The sequence below is a fragment of the Oryza glaberrima genome, chromosome 2 (genome assembly GCF_000147395.1).
Source record: "Oryza glaberrima chromosome 2, OglaRS2, whole genome shotgun sequence".
NCBI lineage: Eukaryota > Viridiplantae > Streptophyta > Magnoliopsida > Poales > Poaceae > Oryza > Oryza glaberrima.
In genome coordinates, this window is record NC_068327.1 from 5,679,084 (window position 1) to 5,694,244 (window position 15,161).

Here is a 15,161-nt window from a genome sequence, read left to right on the forward strand (position 1 = left end):
CAATTATTCAGAGTATTGCACTGTGATCACGAGGGCACGAGTACATTAATACTTCATGACTGACCCATCTTGTTCTTCTGATATGCCTTCAAATCAAGAACTAATTAACTATCACTGTACTTTAATCTTTCATAATCCCCTCTCTCTCACAGCAGCAGGTCGGCATGGACGTACTGCAGTCCATGCATGTGAGCTCCTCTGGAATTATCATGTGCATGGAGTTCATCAAAAGGCTGGGCCTCTGAATGCATGTGCACTTGCAATGTTGGATTTATGTTAAGACCTTATCTGCATGTGTACATGTGTCTGTGCTTCCTAGGCCTTTGCATGACCAGTTCTTGACACATACCTCATGGCTCCAAGGAGATGTACCTGATGGGCAGCCTTGGAGCCTGGTTAAGATTGGAGTTTTCTCTCTGAATCCTTGGAATTCAGCTAAAGTTTATGAGAGTGAATGATTTTTTGGCACTGTTAGGACCCTTCTAGTGGCTCCCACACTACTTTTTTTTCGACGCAGGAGAGCTGCATGTCATTTCTTTTTTTTTTCTCCCTCCTCTTACACTGCTCGTCTAATGTTTCAGTATTCTTGGCAAATTTGGCATTTTGATTTTTTTTGGGGAATACGCAAAAGGATTGCGCACTTTTGTATTAAGCATTTTGATTTTTCTTTTACCTGAACTCTGTTTTCTGTTTTTTCTTTGGTTTTGTGGGGCAGATCATTCATTCAATTACAGTAGCCTTCAAGGCATAGAGTAAAGGCAGTCTGAAGAGAGTAGGAGGATGCAATAACTAGCAGCCTGTAAATATCCAAGAATCCACAGTGGCACAGTGTATCCAGGACAGGTATTCCTGAATCAGTGAAACTGCAAGTTTGGATCTTGGTGAGCATGATGGATGAGAGAGACCAACAAGACCATATTCAATCACTCAAGGGTTGAGCAGGTATGGGGGTCCATGTTGGAGAGTCTCATGAAACTGTGGCTCTCACTCCACTCCTTTCTTGATTCAAGTGTTTGCTTGGTTTATTATGGTCACAAGAGGAGTGTGCAGTGCATGGGCATGAGACTGCATTGCAGAACAAGTGAACAGCCATTTTGTGGTTCCACTGTCTGTTCAATAGTATTTCTCACCCTGTTTTTCTTTTATCATGTCTCCTTGGGTGTATTAGTAGTTTAGTATTGATGAGATGAAATTATGAGCACTGATGGACATGCCTTTTGGATCTCATGAGATCAAATTCATTCATTTGTCATTGGATAATTGCTACTGATGAGGGTGGATGGCAATGACGCTTACTGGAGGGTATTGCATTTTTCAAGGAATGGAATGATGGGTGAATGCGCCACGTTTTCCCAAGATTGTAAGCTAAGCGATTTTTGCAAAAACTTTCTATATATGGATTTCTTAGGGAACTGTTTTAAATCTATTTTGCAACTTTTAAAATATTTAATTCATCTGTTTGTACCCCCCCCCCTCCCAAATAATTATCACAAATTATTTAGCCATTCAACTTGTCTCATAGGATATATTTTCCTGGATATAGACTTGTAGGTTGTAATGTGATTGTGATGAAGGCCGTGTTTAGTTCGTGTGCCAAATTTTTTTTGAAGTATACGAACACACTTTTGAAATATTAAACGTAGACTAATAACAAAACAAATTATACATTCCGCCTATATACTGCTAGACGAATTTATTAAGTCTAATTAATCCATCATTAGCAAATGTTTACTGTAGCATCACATTGTCAAATTATGGCATAATTAGGCTCAAAAGATTCGTCTCGCAATTTACATGCAAACTGTGCAATTGGTTTCTTTTTCATCCACATTTAATGCTCCATGCATATGTCTAAACATTTGATGTGACGGAATTTTTGGAAGTTTGAAGGAACTAAACACTGCCGAAGTCGATATTCAAGACAAAGTTACGGGTGCACCTGAATATTTTGCAAACACTGCACATTTCGCCTACTTCTGTCAGTAGCATGTGCCGGACATGCTACAGTGGCTGCTACTGCCATGCTTTCAGGGTAGTAATCCCAGACTCTCTGTCTAGTCCGGAGGAGAATGAATGTCAAGGGGATTAAGATAGATACATCGCCCTTTCGCTCGACAAGACTTTCAAGAATTTATAGAGCATTATAGCTCTTAAATCCAGAATGCGGGACTGAGCCAGCAACCATGCTACCTGATGAGGCCATTTGCAGTTGAGGCCACGCAATAGTGTGCCCCAAGCTGCCAAATCGGCCCAACGCAGATAGGCCATCCACTCCACAGTGCAGTGCAGTGCAGTGTGATCTCTTTTGAATGGCCTGAACCCAGTGAGTTGCGAGGAAAACGCACGAGGAGGAGCTCTGAAGAATGGGAGAGAGGAAAGCAAGTGTGCGGTTTTGAGGGTGAATAGGGGAAGAGGAGGACGTGAGGAGCTGACGATGGAAGCCACAAACTCAGCACAGCACTATGATAGGGTCCCCACGACGAGTTGCCTTGACAAAGTTGGGGAACACGAACAGTGGCGGAGCAAGATTTTTTAGCCCAGGCAAACTTCAATATAACTAATATTTGTTATAGAAATTTCATCATCAATTTACTCATCAGTATTAAAATTTAATCGAGTTTTCATCAACGAGCCCGGGCGGTGGCTTCGCTCCTGAACGCGGACCTTTGCAGAGATACACAGCTCTTCGTAGGGAGCCGAGTGTTGCGAATCTCCGAGCTAGGGCGTCGGGGCAGATTGGGACAGAACACATGCACATTAGCCTGAGATTGGGCACGAGGTTAAAGTACATGTACCTCCAGAAGCTGCAAAGAATTGTGGTCATATTATCCTCTCATCCTCACCTCACCATAAGGTGAGATTGCAGAGAAGGAGAAGAGGGCAGTAGGCGTAGCACAGTATGTAATTTGCGGAAAAGAATCCTCTGACTTTAAGTCACTGGCATGCGGACCCGCTAGGTAGAGGACCATGACACAAGTTAAAGGTAACTAAGTTCGAGGATCTCAATCCGTAATTTGCCATACCCATGAGAGCAGTATCAGCTCTGCCCTAATTTCTTCTCCATTCATCTGCCATCAATTTCACATGCCAATCGTCCACCGATCTAACAAAGTAGTACCTCAGATAGGTAACCGAAGGCACACAAGAATGTAGAGCAAGATCGTCAAAACACACAAGTACCAGACCATCCCGGATGACAATATTCTCCCTCCCGTTGAGAACTTTCGATCCCAGTTAAACAGAAACCATGGGCAACTCCAATCTTTTACACCATTCAATCGTGATGTCAAAAAAGCATCTCCTGATTTGTAAATGAGAAATACTACCTCCGTTTCATATTATAAGACTTTCTAGCATATATGTCTAAGACTTTCTAGCATATATGTCTAGATTCATTAACATCTACTCCCTCCGTCCCATAATATAAAGGATTTTGAGTTTTTGCTTGCACTGTTTGACCACTCGTCTTATTCAAAAAATTTGTGCAAATATAAAAAACGAAAAGTTGTGCTTAAAGTACTTTGGATAATAAAGTAAGTCACAAAAAAGTAAATAATAATTCTAAATTTTTTTAAATAAGACGAGTGATCAAACAGTGTAAGTAAAAACTCATAATCCCTTGTATGGACAGAGAGAGTATATGAACATGAACAATACTAAAAAGTCTTATAATATGAAAATTATCTTCATATTTGGTCAAGTCAACCACCACAAGCAGCTAAGCAGCTGCAAAACCGCTATAGAAGTTCAGAACTGTGCCAAGCACATGGATGCCAAACTTCAGAACTATTGCCAAGCTCACTCCATGTCCTCATGTACCATGAACACTCCAATCAGCACACTGCTGCTTCATCTCAACAGCAATCATGACACAGCAAAACCACCCACATGGCGAAACAGCGGGTGAAAAATCAAATGTTCTGACTTGAGAGATCACAAAACAGGCAAGCAAACAACCCAAGTAGGCAGCGTAGGGGTACATTGCAAGAAAGCAATGTCATATCGTGTATCTAGCCAATTCAATAAATTAAACTTTTCAACATCATATTATCATAGGTGCATCTTAAAATCTGAAAGTTAACCATGGAACAACATATTCTAAAGCACATGGAAGAAGTCCACAACATGCAGTTACATGCTTCCGCTGCTTCAGCGATGCAGTGAAAGCTTAGGCTATTAAGACGTGAGCTTCACTTCCAGAGCTTCCGTAGGGACATGTTCTTTTCCGTGTCTTTCTTCATCACCTTCGCCACTGCCATCTCAAAGTCCTCTTGTGTTACATGCACCCTTCTCTCACGAAGAGCAAACATTCCAGCTTCTGTGCAGACCGCCTGAAGATGATGAATGAGAAAGTGAACAAAGTTGCATGATCACAAGGTATAGGAGCTATGACGTTCTATAGTGCTGTGTATATATGCACATTGTTTTGAAACTAAATTAAATGGAACTCTTCATAAGTGCATATGCAGTGAAATTCTGCATAGAACATTCTGCTCAATTTTCCAGAGACACACTAGTTAAACATTTTGATGTCATGACACTACTGGTAGCGTTAGACCAGCACAATGTAATTCGAACTTCGGTGTTGCTGCCACAATACATCACAACGTTAGCTCAATTAAATCCAGAGTCAATGAACCTTGTTAATCCTTGGACATCTTAATGGAAACTTAACTACAAGAGAAAAAAATGGAACGGGAAACATGTATAGATGCACTTAGGGGTAATAGAAAAGTCTCGTCAGGAGCCTTCTATGTAAGCACAATAATAATTTTTCAATGCTCCCTCCATTCACAATTGATCATCATATTAGGCATGTGCAGCGATACCAAGGGACAAATAAATCATGTAGCAATAGCATCGATCAAAGTGGCAGTGTCACAGTGTTGGTTCGGTAGCCCGCGCATGGCGCATGACAAACGGAAGTAGCGGAGGGATTTAAACTAATCTCGCAATAATCACTCGTGTGAGACAAATACACAGTACAATGTTTTATAACAGATGAAAGTAAAGACTAAACAAACCTTGAGCTCGGCTCCTGAAGCCCCATTCATCTTTTCAGCGATCTTTTTCAGATCAATACCACGCATCAAGTTCATTTTTCTTGAATGAATCTTCAAGATATCAAAGCGTGACTGAAAGCAAAAGATAAGCGCATCATCAACACAAGAAATCATGGAAAAATTAACACAAACAATATACAGTAAGTTATCAGCACTTACATCCTCATTAGGATTAGGAAATTCAATTTTCCTGTCTATGCGACCAGGCCTCAGAAGGGCCTGATCCAAGATGTCTATCCTATTTGTTGCCATCAGAACCTGCATGGAACATTTAACGTGTCACAATAAACTCCTTCACGGTTATTAATCGGCACATATAACATATGCAAAGCAGTGGCACACCTTTATTTTGTTTGATGCTTCAAAACCATCAAGTTGGTTCAGAAGCTCAAGCATGGTTCGCTGGACTTCACTGTCACCGTTGCCAGTTCCAGACTCCATCCTAGCAGATCCAATGGAGTCTATTTCATCCATGAAAATAATGGATGGTGCATGTTCCCTGTAATATGTTAACCAAACAATTAAGCCTACACTGACAACAGAGTGCATATGTAGAACTATAGTTCAGATTGCAAGCCAATAATGCTTTCACTATAATAGAAGAACTCAGGGTATTTTTGCTCAGTTTACCTGGCCATAACAAAGAGTTCACGGACCATCCGAGAACCCTCACCAATGTACTTCTGAACTAACTCGGAACCAGACACCCTGATGAAGGTGCAGTCAGTGTGATGAGCAACTGCACGTGCCAACAATGTTTTTCCTGTGCCTGGAGGGCCATAGAGAAGGACACCCTGAAAAAAGAGAGTTAATATTTTCTGCTAATACTTAAAAATAGGATCTTTTAAGATGATATTGTTAAGAAGTTCAAACCTTTGGTTGGGCAATTCCAAGACTCTCAAATAGCTCTGGATGTTTGATAGGAAGTTCAATGACCTAAAAGTTGAGTTCATGAGTCAGAATGTGCTATATGCGATGCATCAATAGTACATTGAAATTATATACAAACCTCTTTGATCTCTTTGATTTGCTGATCAAGACCTCCAATCATATCATAAGTAGAATCAGGAACCTTCTCAACTTTCATAAGATTGACCAACGGATCAACTTTGCTTGGCAGGATCAAATGAAGCATATAGCTATCATTTCGAAGAGCAACTCTTGTTGAAGGTGTGATCTTTGTAATATCAATGCTTTTATCAATATCCACCACATATTTGCCTTCTGGATGTACCTGAATAATTATATTGAGAAGTTAATAGCACTGGTAAACAGAAATTTAGGATTTCCATTACAAAAAGGGCTAACAGAACCAGATGACAATGTGACAGATCGTGAGCATGTCAATACAGTCACATCAAGCTATTAATAAATAAATATAAAAAGCCAAACAAGAAACCAAGAAATTTGCACTTGCACATATAGTCACAGCCATAGGCCTAAGCATTCACATTTTTACAATAACAAGATAGGAGTACTTGAGATTCAGAAGCACTTATGGGCTTGCCAGAGTAATAACATGAGTTTCATGTATGGAGTTCTGTGAGTTCTGGATCACCCTTTTTATGCATAACTGCAGAGTTGTCTATAAGAGCAGAAATAATGCTCATTTATGGGCTATTAAATATGACAAGCTGAAGTCAATCAGGATTAATAAGGTAGTTAAGCAAAGTTGACTATGTATGGTGAACTAGAAGATTGTTATTGTCACAGCACATAGAAAAATTTACAACAGAGAGTGAATGATAGACAACCACAAGAGATGGATCAAATGCTAGGTTTGATGCTTCAACCAATCAAAATTAAGTAATAAGTCCATGGACAAGTAATAAAATTGGCACACCTAAAGTATTGATCATAGAAAAGATCATGTAAAAGAATAAAGAGAATGTACCTTCACTAGAACCTTTGATTTACCCATGACCTTCACCACCTCACCAACATACGAGCCAGGTTCTTGAAGCAACTGCAGCTCTTCCCTGAGCATTCTAACTGCAAGATGAAATTGCACGACATATTTAGAGGGAAATAGTAAAGAAGAAAAAGATAACATTTCACATGCATCAAGTAGAACTCCACAAATCAAGGATAGAATATTCACATTTTACAGAGATTCCTAATATAGGTATAGTTCTATATTGCTAGAAATCACACTGAAATGGAAAATAAGGAGTACAGGAACCCCACTTAATCATGTTCGTATAGAGGGAGTTCAGTTTCGGATTCTCAATATGAAACGATGCATTAGAAAATTAAAAGTAACACAAAATCCTCATCTGAAAGGCAACATGGAACAATTTCTGAAAAACTAAGAACATTTTTGCAACCAAATAAAAGAAATGCTTGAAAGGCAGAACTGCAGTTTATTTACTCACAACTCGAGAACATCAGTGTATACCAGTAGGCAATAGACATTCAATGCAATCAAGAAACTGACGATGTTCAAATTTGCTGCCTAAGTGGTGCCCAAGCGCAGCTAAAACTATCGCATGTATATAGTTTCCAACTCAAACTGACTACGGCAATAGACAGTCTGCCGTTTAAACATCAATACACGACTAAAGCAGATGGCTCCATTTGATGCAAAATCAACTATCCTGTAAAATACTAGACAATGGAGGAAAAGGGAACAATTGAAATCTGACAAAAAGTTGTCAAGATAAGCAAATGGCCAACTATAGCGCAACTAGATTTGGCATCCAAGCGCACATAAACTAACTGATCTAGAGATGCACAACTAAAGCAGATAATAGCTACATCTAATGCAAATCAAGAAAAAATATCCTGCAAAATACTACATAATTGAGCAAAATGGGGGCCACCAAAATTTGACGGAAGTTCTAAAGATCAGCATATGGCCAACCAGCAGCTTAACTAACTAAAAAAAATCATGCCTGTGGCTACAAATGCGTGCCATACAAGTACGCTAGGGTTCCCTAATTGCCTAACGGGTTTGGCCCCGAGAGTTCTTGCCCAAACATCGCAACTAAAGATCGCGCCTTTGGCTACGATCCGCACACACACCCACGGAGTAAACCTAGGTTTTCCACCAACGCACGCCCGATCCAATTCGGCCACATCAAGCCGCGGACAGCATCGCACCCACACGGTGATACAGCTAGGGTTACGTCACCTCGGGAGTTGAGGTCGTTGCGCTGGGCCTCGAGGCGGTTGAGGTTGTGCGTCTTCTGCCGGATCTGGAGCTGCAGGTCGTGGATGTGCTGCAGGTAGTACTGCCGCAGCCCCTCCCCACCTCCTCCTCCGGCGCCGCCCCTCCCCTTCGCCGCCGCAGCCTCGTCGCCGCCCGCCGCGGGAGGGGGCTTGGAGATGTCCATCGCCACCGTGGCCATCGCCGCCGCCGCCGAGTCGCTCGCTTTGTGTGTGGGGCTTGGCTCGGGTGGGGTTTCTTCTTCTTCTTGCGGTGGAAGAAAGGGAAGAAGAAGACGGCCGCGGAGCGGAGGTGGGTGGGTTTGGGTTTGCTTGCTTGCTGGGTTGGGTCTCCCTCGTGCTCTGCTTGTGTGGCTGCGTGTTTATAGGGTGAGGAACTCGCTGCAAACGAAGCCGCGAGGCCGGCCCATGTGGAATTCGGAATTGGATTGGATCACAATACAAAAATACTGCTCCTACGAAACAAAGAGTTCTGAGAAAATAAAATCTTTTTTTAGGCAAATTTTTTTAAATAAAACATGGTACAAACGAAGGTGCTTATAACGCGCGCACACTCTCTATGAGCATCTATGAAAGACTGTGCCTGACATATCTTAAGATTTGCAAAGTCACCACGAACCATCTTGTTATCGATAGAGGGTGTGTTTGGATAATGGGTTAGAAGAGGTGGGATTAAGAAATGGAAATAAATAGAGGGATAGGATGAAATGGAGTGAGAAAAATAGATGGCTAGGATTGAAACTTATCCTTTGAGGGTGGGAAATCATATCCCAAACCCATTATCCAAACATGGCCTAAGAGTAAATTGCATCTTGGGTCTGTTTTTATTACCGTAGTTGCATCTTGGACTAGGTGTAAACCAAACTTTTCACTTTAGGCTAGGTATCTTTACATGTTTGTTCAATTTAGACCCTTTTCTTCTTCTTCCAAGTCTCTCTCTCCCTTCTCTTTCTGTATAGCTCAAAGCACGGTAATGTAGCTAAAGCAGGAGCAACACAAAAAAAGGAAAAGCTTGGCTCATATGTAATTGAGGCTGAGCATAAGTGCAGGATTCAACTAATCGTACGCTAATGACTTATCAAATTTTACGTATCTTTTCGGTCTTTACATTTTCCTCTTATTTTAATCTATTTATCGTGGATCCCATTCCGATAAAAACAGATCCCTAACTTTGTACAGTCTGCAGTTGTGTGTCACTGACATATAGAACATATCAAAAGTGGGGCGGCCCACATGTCAGTGGCACCGAGTCAGGAGAATCTCGTCCCATTCGGATGCCCTACCTCAAGTCCTCAATCAAGGAACAAGACAGCCCCTCTACCACCGGATCAAAATCCAACGGCCACAAAACAACCTCCCCTCCACACACACACACACACACACACATCCCCGTCCGTCTTCCTCCTCCCCTCGACGCTCCCACTCCCACTCCCACCGGAGCGCGGCGACCGGAGCACCCCATCTCCGACGCGCTATATAAACCCCTCCTCCCCCCGGCTCTCCGTCCCCCATCGCTGTGATTACCCACCACAATAAAACCAATCTAACCCCGCCCGCAGATCCGCTCCATCGATTCCCTCCCTAAATCCTCCGCCATTTTTTTGTTTGATCGGAGCTTAGGGCTAGCGCTACCTCCGCCGCGCCGCGCCGTGTTAGGTTTTATAGGCAGCAGCGGCCGCCGCGCGGTTGGTAGGGCTAGGGTTTTGGGGGTGGTGGTGGTCTGGAGTTGCGGGGTGGGGATGGATCGGAAGAAGGCGGGGGTGCCGCTCGTGTGCCACGGCCACTCGCGCCCGGTGGTGGACCTCTTCTACAGCCCCGTCACGCCCGACGGCTGCTTCCTCATCAGCGCGAGCAAGGGTAAACGCGCGCGTGTTCCCTGACGATTTTTGCTTTGCTCTGATTGCTTGCTCTGGATTCGTTGGGACTTGGGAGGCCGATGCGTTGCAATGCGATTGTTTTGTAGTACGGCGCCTGATAGATAATGGTATGCTGTATTGCAAATGTGATTGGTGCAGCTCGGCTTTGTGTCGGTTTTCAGTAGGCGCTGCTTGAGCCCTTGAGGTTGGACCATAAATAATTGTCGGTAGCTGAAGCAGATTGACCATGTCAAATAGTTCAGGTTGTTTAGTAAGAAGCTCAATGACCTGAAATTTTGAATTCAAGTAACAGAATACGTTGAATGTGATGCATCAAAAGTGCATCGAAGGTTAAACCTGAACATACACTCTAGTCATTGAGACATGGGACCCATCTGTTAGTTGTTCACATGTCTACAGCATCCATTTACTTGGATGGTCTGATTTTCACCTATGCAAAATAAAAAATAAAAAAGATGAGGGACCGGTATGATGTTGTGCCCGGCTTGAATGTATCATAGGGAGTAAATTCTTCCTTAAAGAGAAATGGATATTTTTATGCTTATGCTTTGTTTATTTTTTTTTTGTCTAAATTTATAATTCTTCTTTGGGTTAATCTCAACAACAATTCCTGCCAACCTTTAGCTTGATATCCCATGTGCTACTCTTATCTCAACAGCAACATTGATCTCTTTTTATAAATTGATCCACTGCGATAATTCGAATTCTAAGCATTAAATAAATTCGGCCACTGCACTGCTATTATTTGGTAGATTCGCTTCTTGTGGATATTGGATACAGAGTCTAGGGAAGTGTACTCCCCCTCCCCGCCCCTGAGACTTGACACCATACAGTGGAAAGTAATGCTGTTAGAATCTTCCATTTATATGCTTCACTTCTTGTTGGATTAATTCTTCTACTCTTTATGTCATTGATATTGATTGATGTTATCTTTCATTTCTTTCCAGACTCAAACCCAATGATTCGCAATGGTGATACTGGAGATTGGATTGGGACCTTTGAAGGTCACAAAGGTGCTGTTTGGAGCTGTTGCCTTGACACCAATGCTCTACGTGCCGCCTCTGGTTCTGCTGACTTCTCAGCGTATGGTTCTTGCCTGTTAAGTTGCATTGGTGTTAATTGTAAATATGTTCTTTCTGTGTAATGCAATGAGTTTTTCTCCGGAGTGAGCATCTAATGATCACTTGATTGTTATCTAGTGTAGTTCTTGGTAGTGTTGCTAGGATATAAATGCTGGCATGTTATCCATTGTGGTGGTATTGGAAATTGACAAATATTATGTGTTGTTGTTTCCTGGAGACTTGAGTGGATAGGAAATGGTAGCTAATTACTAGATAGTTCCCACATGTCAATATACATAGTACAGACCATTTTACTTAGTTTGATGTCAAACTGGTATGCTCCCATTGATAGGAAATGTTAACCAATTACTAGATAGTTCCGACATGTTAATATACATGGTACAGACCATTTTACTTAGTTTGATGTCAAACTAGTATGCTCCCATTAAATATTAAAAAACAAAGTTTTATATAGTGATGATGCGAAAGGGCATTTTCCTCAGAGGAACCAAAGCAGCAAAGTCCCTAGAATGTTACTATTTCTGTTACTGAGGGTTTGTTTTAACTTTCTTAAATTCCTTGCAGTAAAGTATGGGATGCACTTACTGGTGAAGAGTTTCACTCCTTCGAACACAAGCACATTGTTCGTGCATGTGCTTTTTCTGAGGTTATATTCTCCCTGACTTACTGTAACCATTTTAAAGCTTCATACCCTCTCCTCTCTCTTAATAAAATCTTTTCATTTCCTGCTATCATTACCCAATTGGTTGCTTTCAGTATGCAGAGAGCAATGGTGATTGTTTTTTGGGTTTAACCTGCAAACACCCACCACTTCATATTCACTATTGATTTTTTGATTATGTCAAATTGTCAATTATGACAGACTGACATTACATGTGGCCGCATGAAGTGACATGAATTCTATTAGCTTAGTTTCACTACCTAGACCTAGAATCCTATTTTTGTAGGGAACAAAATACATCTGCGACAACTTTATTATATGTTTATTGATTTTTGAGTGCAAATTATACGAACCAGCCCTAGATAGTGTTTATTGAACTATCAATCTGCACATTTCTGGTCATTGCAACAATCTTTTCAAAACACAGGTGTGATTGATATTAGATACCTGTTGATCTGCAGCCTTGCAACGTTCTGACCTCTTAGTTTTTAGAATGCAAAAATTGTACCTTGCAACTTTCCTTGACTTTTATGTCATCTTTCTGGTTCACTCTTGGAATAAGCACAAAATTGTTGATAAACATTGCCTTTAAGCTCTAAGTGATGACGCACGCACGCGCACACACTTGAAATTTTTTTGAGATGATTATAGAAACCATCTCAAAGCAGCTGTAAGCATGCAAATGTATCCTAATAAATCATTTGAAGATTTTTCTTTAAATCCTTGAGAATAATTTTGTCTAACACTGTTTGTTGCCTATTTTGTCATTAATTTCCACTTTGCTGGTCAAAGTTTTCTTTCATTCATAGAGAAGCCTGATTAAAATGCTAATGTTCTTTCAGGACACCCACCTGTTACTTACTGGAGGTCTTGAGAAAATTTTACGTATATATGATATGAATCGCCCAGATGCAGCCCCAAGAGAGATTGACAAATCTCCTGGCTCTGTCAGAACTGTTGCTTGGCTTCATAGTGACCAATCTATATTAAGTTGCTGCACTGATATGGGTGGCGTAAGGTGTGTCTGAATTTCCTTTTTTTTTTCCTAGCTTAGGGTTGCTTTTTTCCTTCCCTGTTATGATTACTGTCGTGGTGTAGAAGTTTGATTACAGTAACAAAAAGACAGACATGTACTGTTGCCCACAGAGTCCACATTTTGTTCTGATTTTGTGGGTGTTGGACCTTGTAAACTGCAAGAACAAAATATTAGCACCTAGGGTAACACCTACATCCTTGAATGTCATTTCCTTTTAAATTTTGTGGGTGTTGGACCTTGTAAACTGCAAGAACAAAATTAGCACCTAGGGTAACACCTACATCCTTGAATGTCATTTCCTTTTAAATTTTGCTTAATTTTTTTTCATTATTAAGACTTGCAAGTTTTAGTTCTTCTCTTCTCTAGGAAGCAAACCCTAATCTTCTCTCTTTAAATAGCAAACCTATCTAAAGTAACCAGTGTGTGAATCCATTTGGGGACATGTGTTCAGGACTCCAAGAAACTGGCATGTAGGGATCTGACCAATGAGGTTGACTATTTATCTCCAAGGGATCTTGTCTAAAGATGTAATACTAGAAGAAGCATAAAATATGTTAAAAAACGTTAGTAGATTGTAATTAGCTGTATATATTTTCTCTTCTTTGATTAACTTTTTGTTGCCTCTGAATAGGTTGTGGGATGTAAGGAGTGGAAAAATTGCTCAAACTCTTGAAATCAAGGCTACTGTTACTAGTGCAGAAGTAAGCCAAGATGGCCGGTACATCATTACAGCTGATGGTTCCAGTGTCAAATTTTGGGATGCAAATTAGTAAGATATTTTCTATTCAAAGCGTTGTTGGTGGTATTAATTGGGATTAGCTCATTTATTAAAATATTTCCTGGTTATTCTTCAGCTTCGGACTTGTTAAGAGCTATAATATGCCATGCAATGTGGAATCAGCTTCTCTTGAACCAAAGTATGGGAACAAATTCATTGCTGGTGGAGAAGACATGTGGGTCCATGTCTTTGATTTCTTCACTGGTGAAGAAATAAGTAAGTACTTATTACTTTTGAGGCTTAAATGAAATGTTTGAGCTCAACAGTTGTTTCTGATTATACCTGCAAAACTAATTCCTTTTATGGGAACCTGCAAAAGTAATTGATTTGGTTTTCTTAATGATGCCAACTTCTTCAAGTTTTTGGAGTTGTACATGCCCTAGAAATCGTTGCATGGTAGGTTATGCTTTGTTTTGGCCTGCCACCCACAATGAGCCCATTCTGTTATTATTTTGACCTGTGATGACTTTCTCAGGAAGTACGAATGCTAAATGATCCAATTTTTTTGCAAGTACAAATCGGGCACACACCACGCTAACGCGCAGTCGCTGGGTGTGTCCTACCACACTTGTGCATGTGTATGACTTGAACCCGGGTGGGCAGGTCCTCTGTATCCATTTTCTCCCTTTCGCATGCCTGGTTGAGTTTTAACATGTGGCTATTTGTTTAAATTATGGAATGATAACAAATAAAATTTCCTACTCCCTAAGTCCCTATTTGATGCAATTGTTGTTCATTCAATGTCATCGTTACGGAAGTTTATTATTTTAGAAGCTATGCACCTAACTGTTGTTATTGAGAACAGCTTGCAACAAAGGCCACCACGGTCCAGTCCATTGCGTCCGGTTTGCTCCTGGCGGCGACTCGTATGCATCAGGATCAGAGGATGGAACCATCCGAATCTGGCAGCTGGGCCCAGCTACCAGTGACGAGCAAGAGTCGCCGCCGAATGCAAATGGGAAGCTGAAGGTCAACACGGTGAGTGACGCTGCTCGCAAGATCGAAGGCTTTCACCTCCCCAAGGACGGCCAGCCTGAGGGATAGATAATATTGCGGCACCGCTTTGATTCATGCCTGGGAATGTGATGGTTTGAGATTTGTGTTGTCAAAGCTGGTGTTGCCTGTCTTGCTTCCCAATTTCCCTTTGATGGATGGTATCCTTCCGAACCAGGTGGTTCTGCAGCCTTGAGAAAAATGGTGGGTTTTAGTAACAGCAATGGTATTTCCAAAAGAAGATAGAGAGAGAGAGAGAGGCCGCGGGGGGGGGGGGGGGGGGGGGGGTTGAAATTTTGTATGAGGCCTTCTAACTCCAATAGTCACTGCCAATATCTAATGCCAAAAGGTTGAAAAATTATAATTTCGTTTGCATTATTGTTTGTGTTAAAAAGTAGCTGGGTGGCTCTAAACCAGCAAAGCTGCAACGGCTAGAGCCAACTTATCCCGTTATAACCATACAAATCAATCCATATGGGGCAACTAAAGATTAAAGATAACCA

General features: G+C 41.3%; 2 protein-coding genes across 2 annotated transcripts; one reads left to right on the forward strand and one right to left on the reverse strand.

Moving 5' to 3' along the window:
- Positions 1-3,943: 3,943 nt before the first annotated feature.
- On the reverse strand, positions 3,944-8,562 carry LOC127763356 (26S proteasome regulatory subunit 8 homolog A). Its single transcript, XM_052288026.1, has 9 exons — positions 8,197-8,562; positions 6,958-7,055; positions 6,073-6,297; positions 5,937-5,999; positions 5,694-5,857; positions 5,406-5,562; positions 5,223-5,321; positions 5,025-5,135; positions 3,944-4,331 (listed from the first exon to the last, which is right to left on the reverse strand). Exons 1-9 carry the CDS (start codon positions 8,411-8,413, stop codon positions 4,191-4,193), a joined length of 1,275 nt encoding a protein of 424 aa, XP_052143986.1. The 5' UTR covers positions 8,414-8,562; the 3' UTR covers positions 3,944-4,190.
- Positions 8,563-9,604: 1,042 nt separating this feature from the next.
- On the forward strand, positions 9,605-15,141 carry LOC127762967 (uncharacterized). The gene is made up of 7 exons (XM_052287512.1): positions 9,605-10,088; positions 11,056-11,191; positions 11,755-11,836; positions 12,694-12,869; positions 13,519-13,656; positions 13,742-13,881; positions 14,471-15,141. Exons 1-7 carry the CDS (start codon positions 9,971-9,973, stop codon positions 14,707-14,709), a joined length of 1,029 nt encoding a protein of 342 aa, XP_052143472.1. The 5' UTR covers positions 9,605-9,970; the 3' UTR covers positions 14,710-15,141.
- Positions 15,142-15,161: the final 20 nt, after the last annotated feature.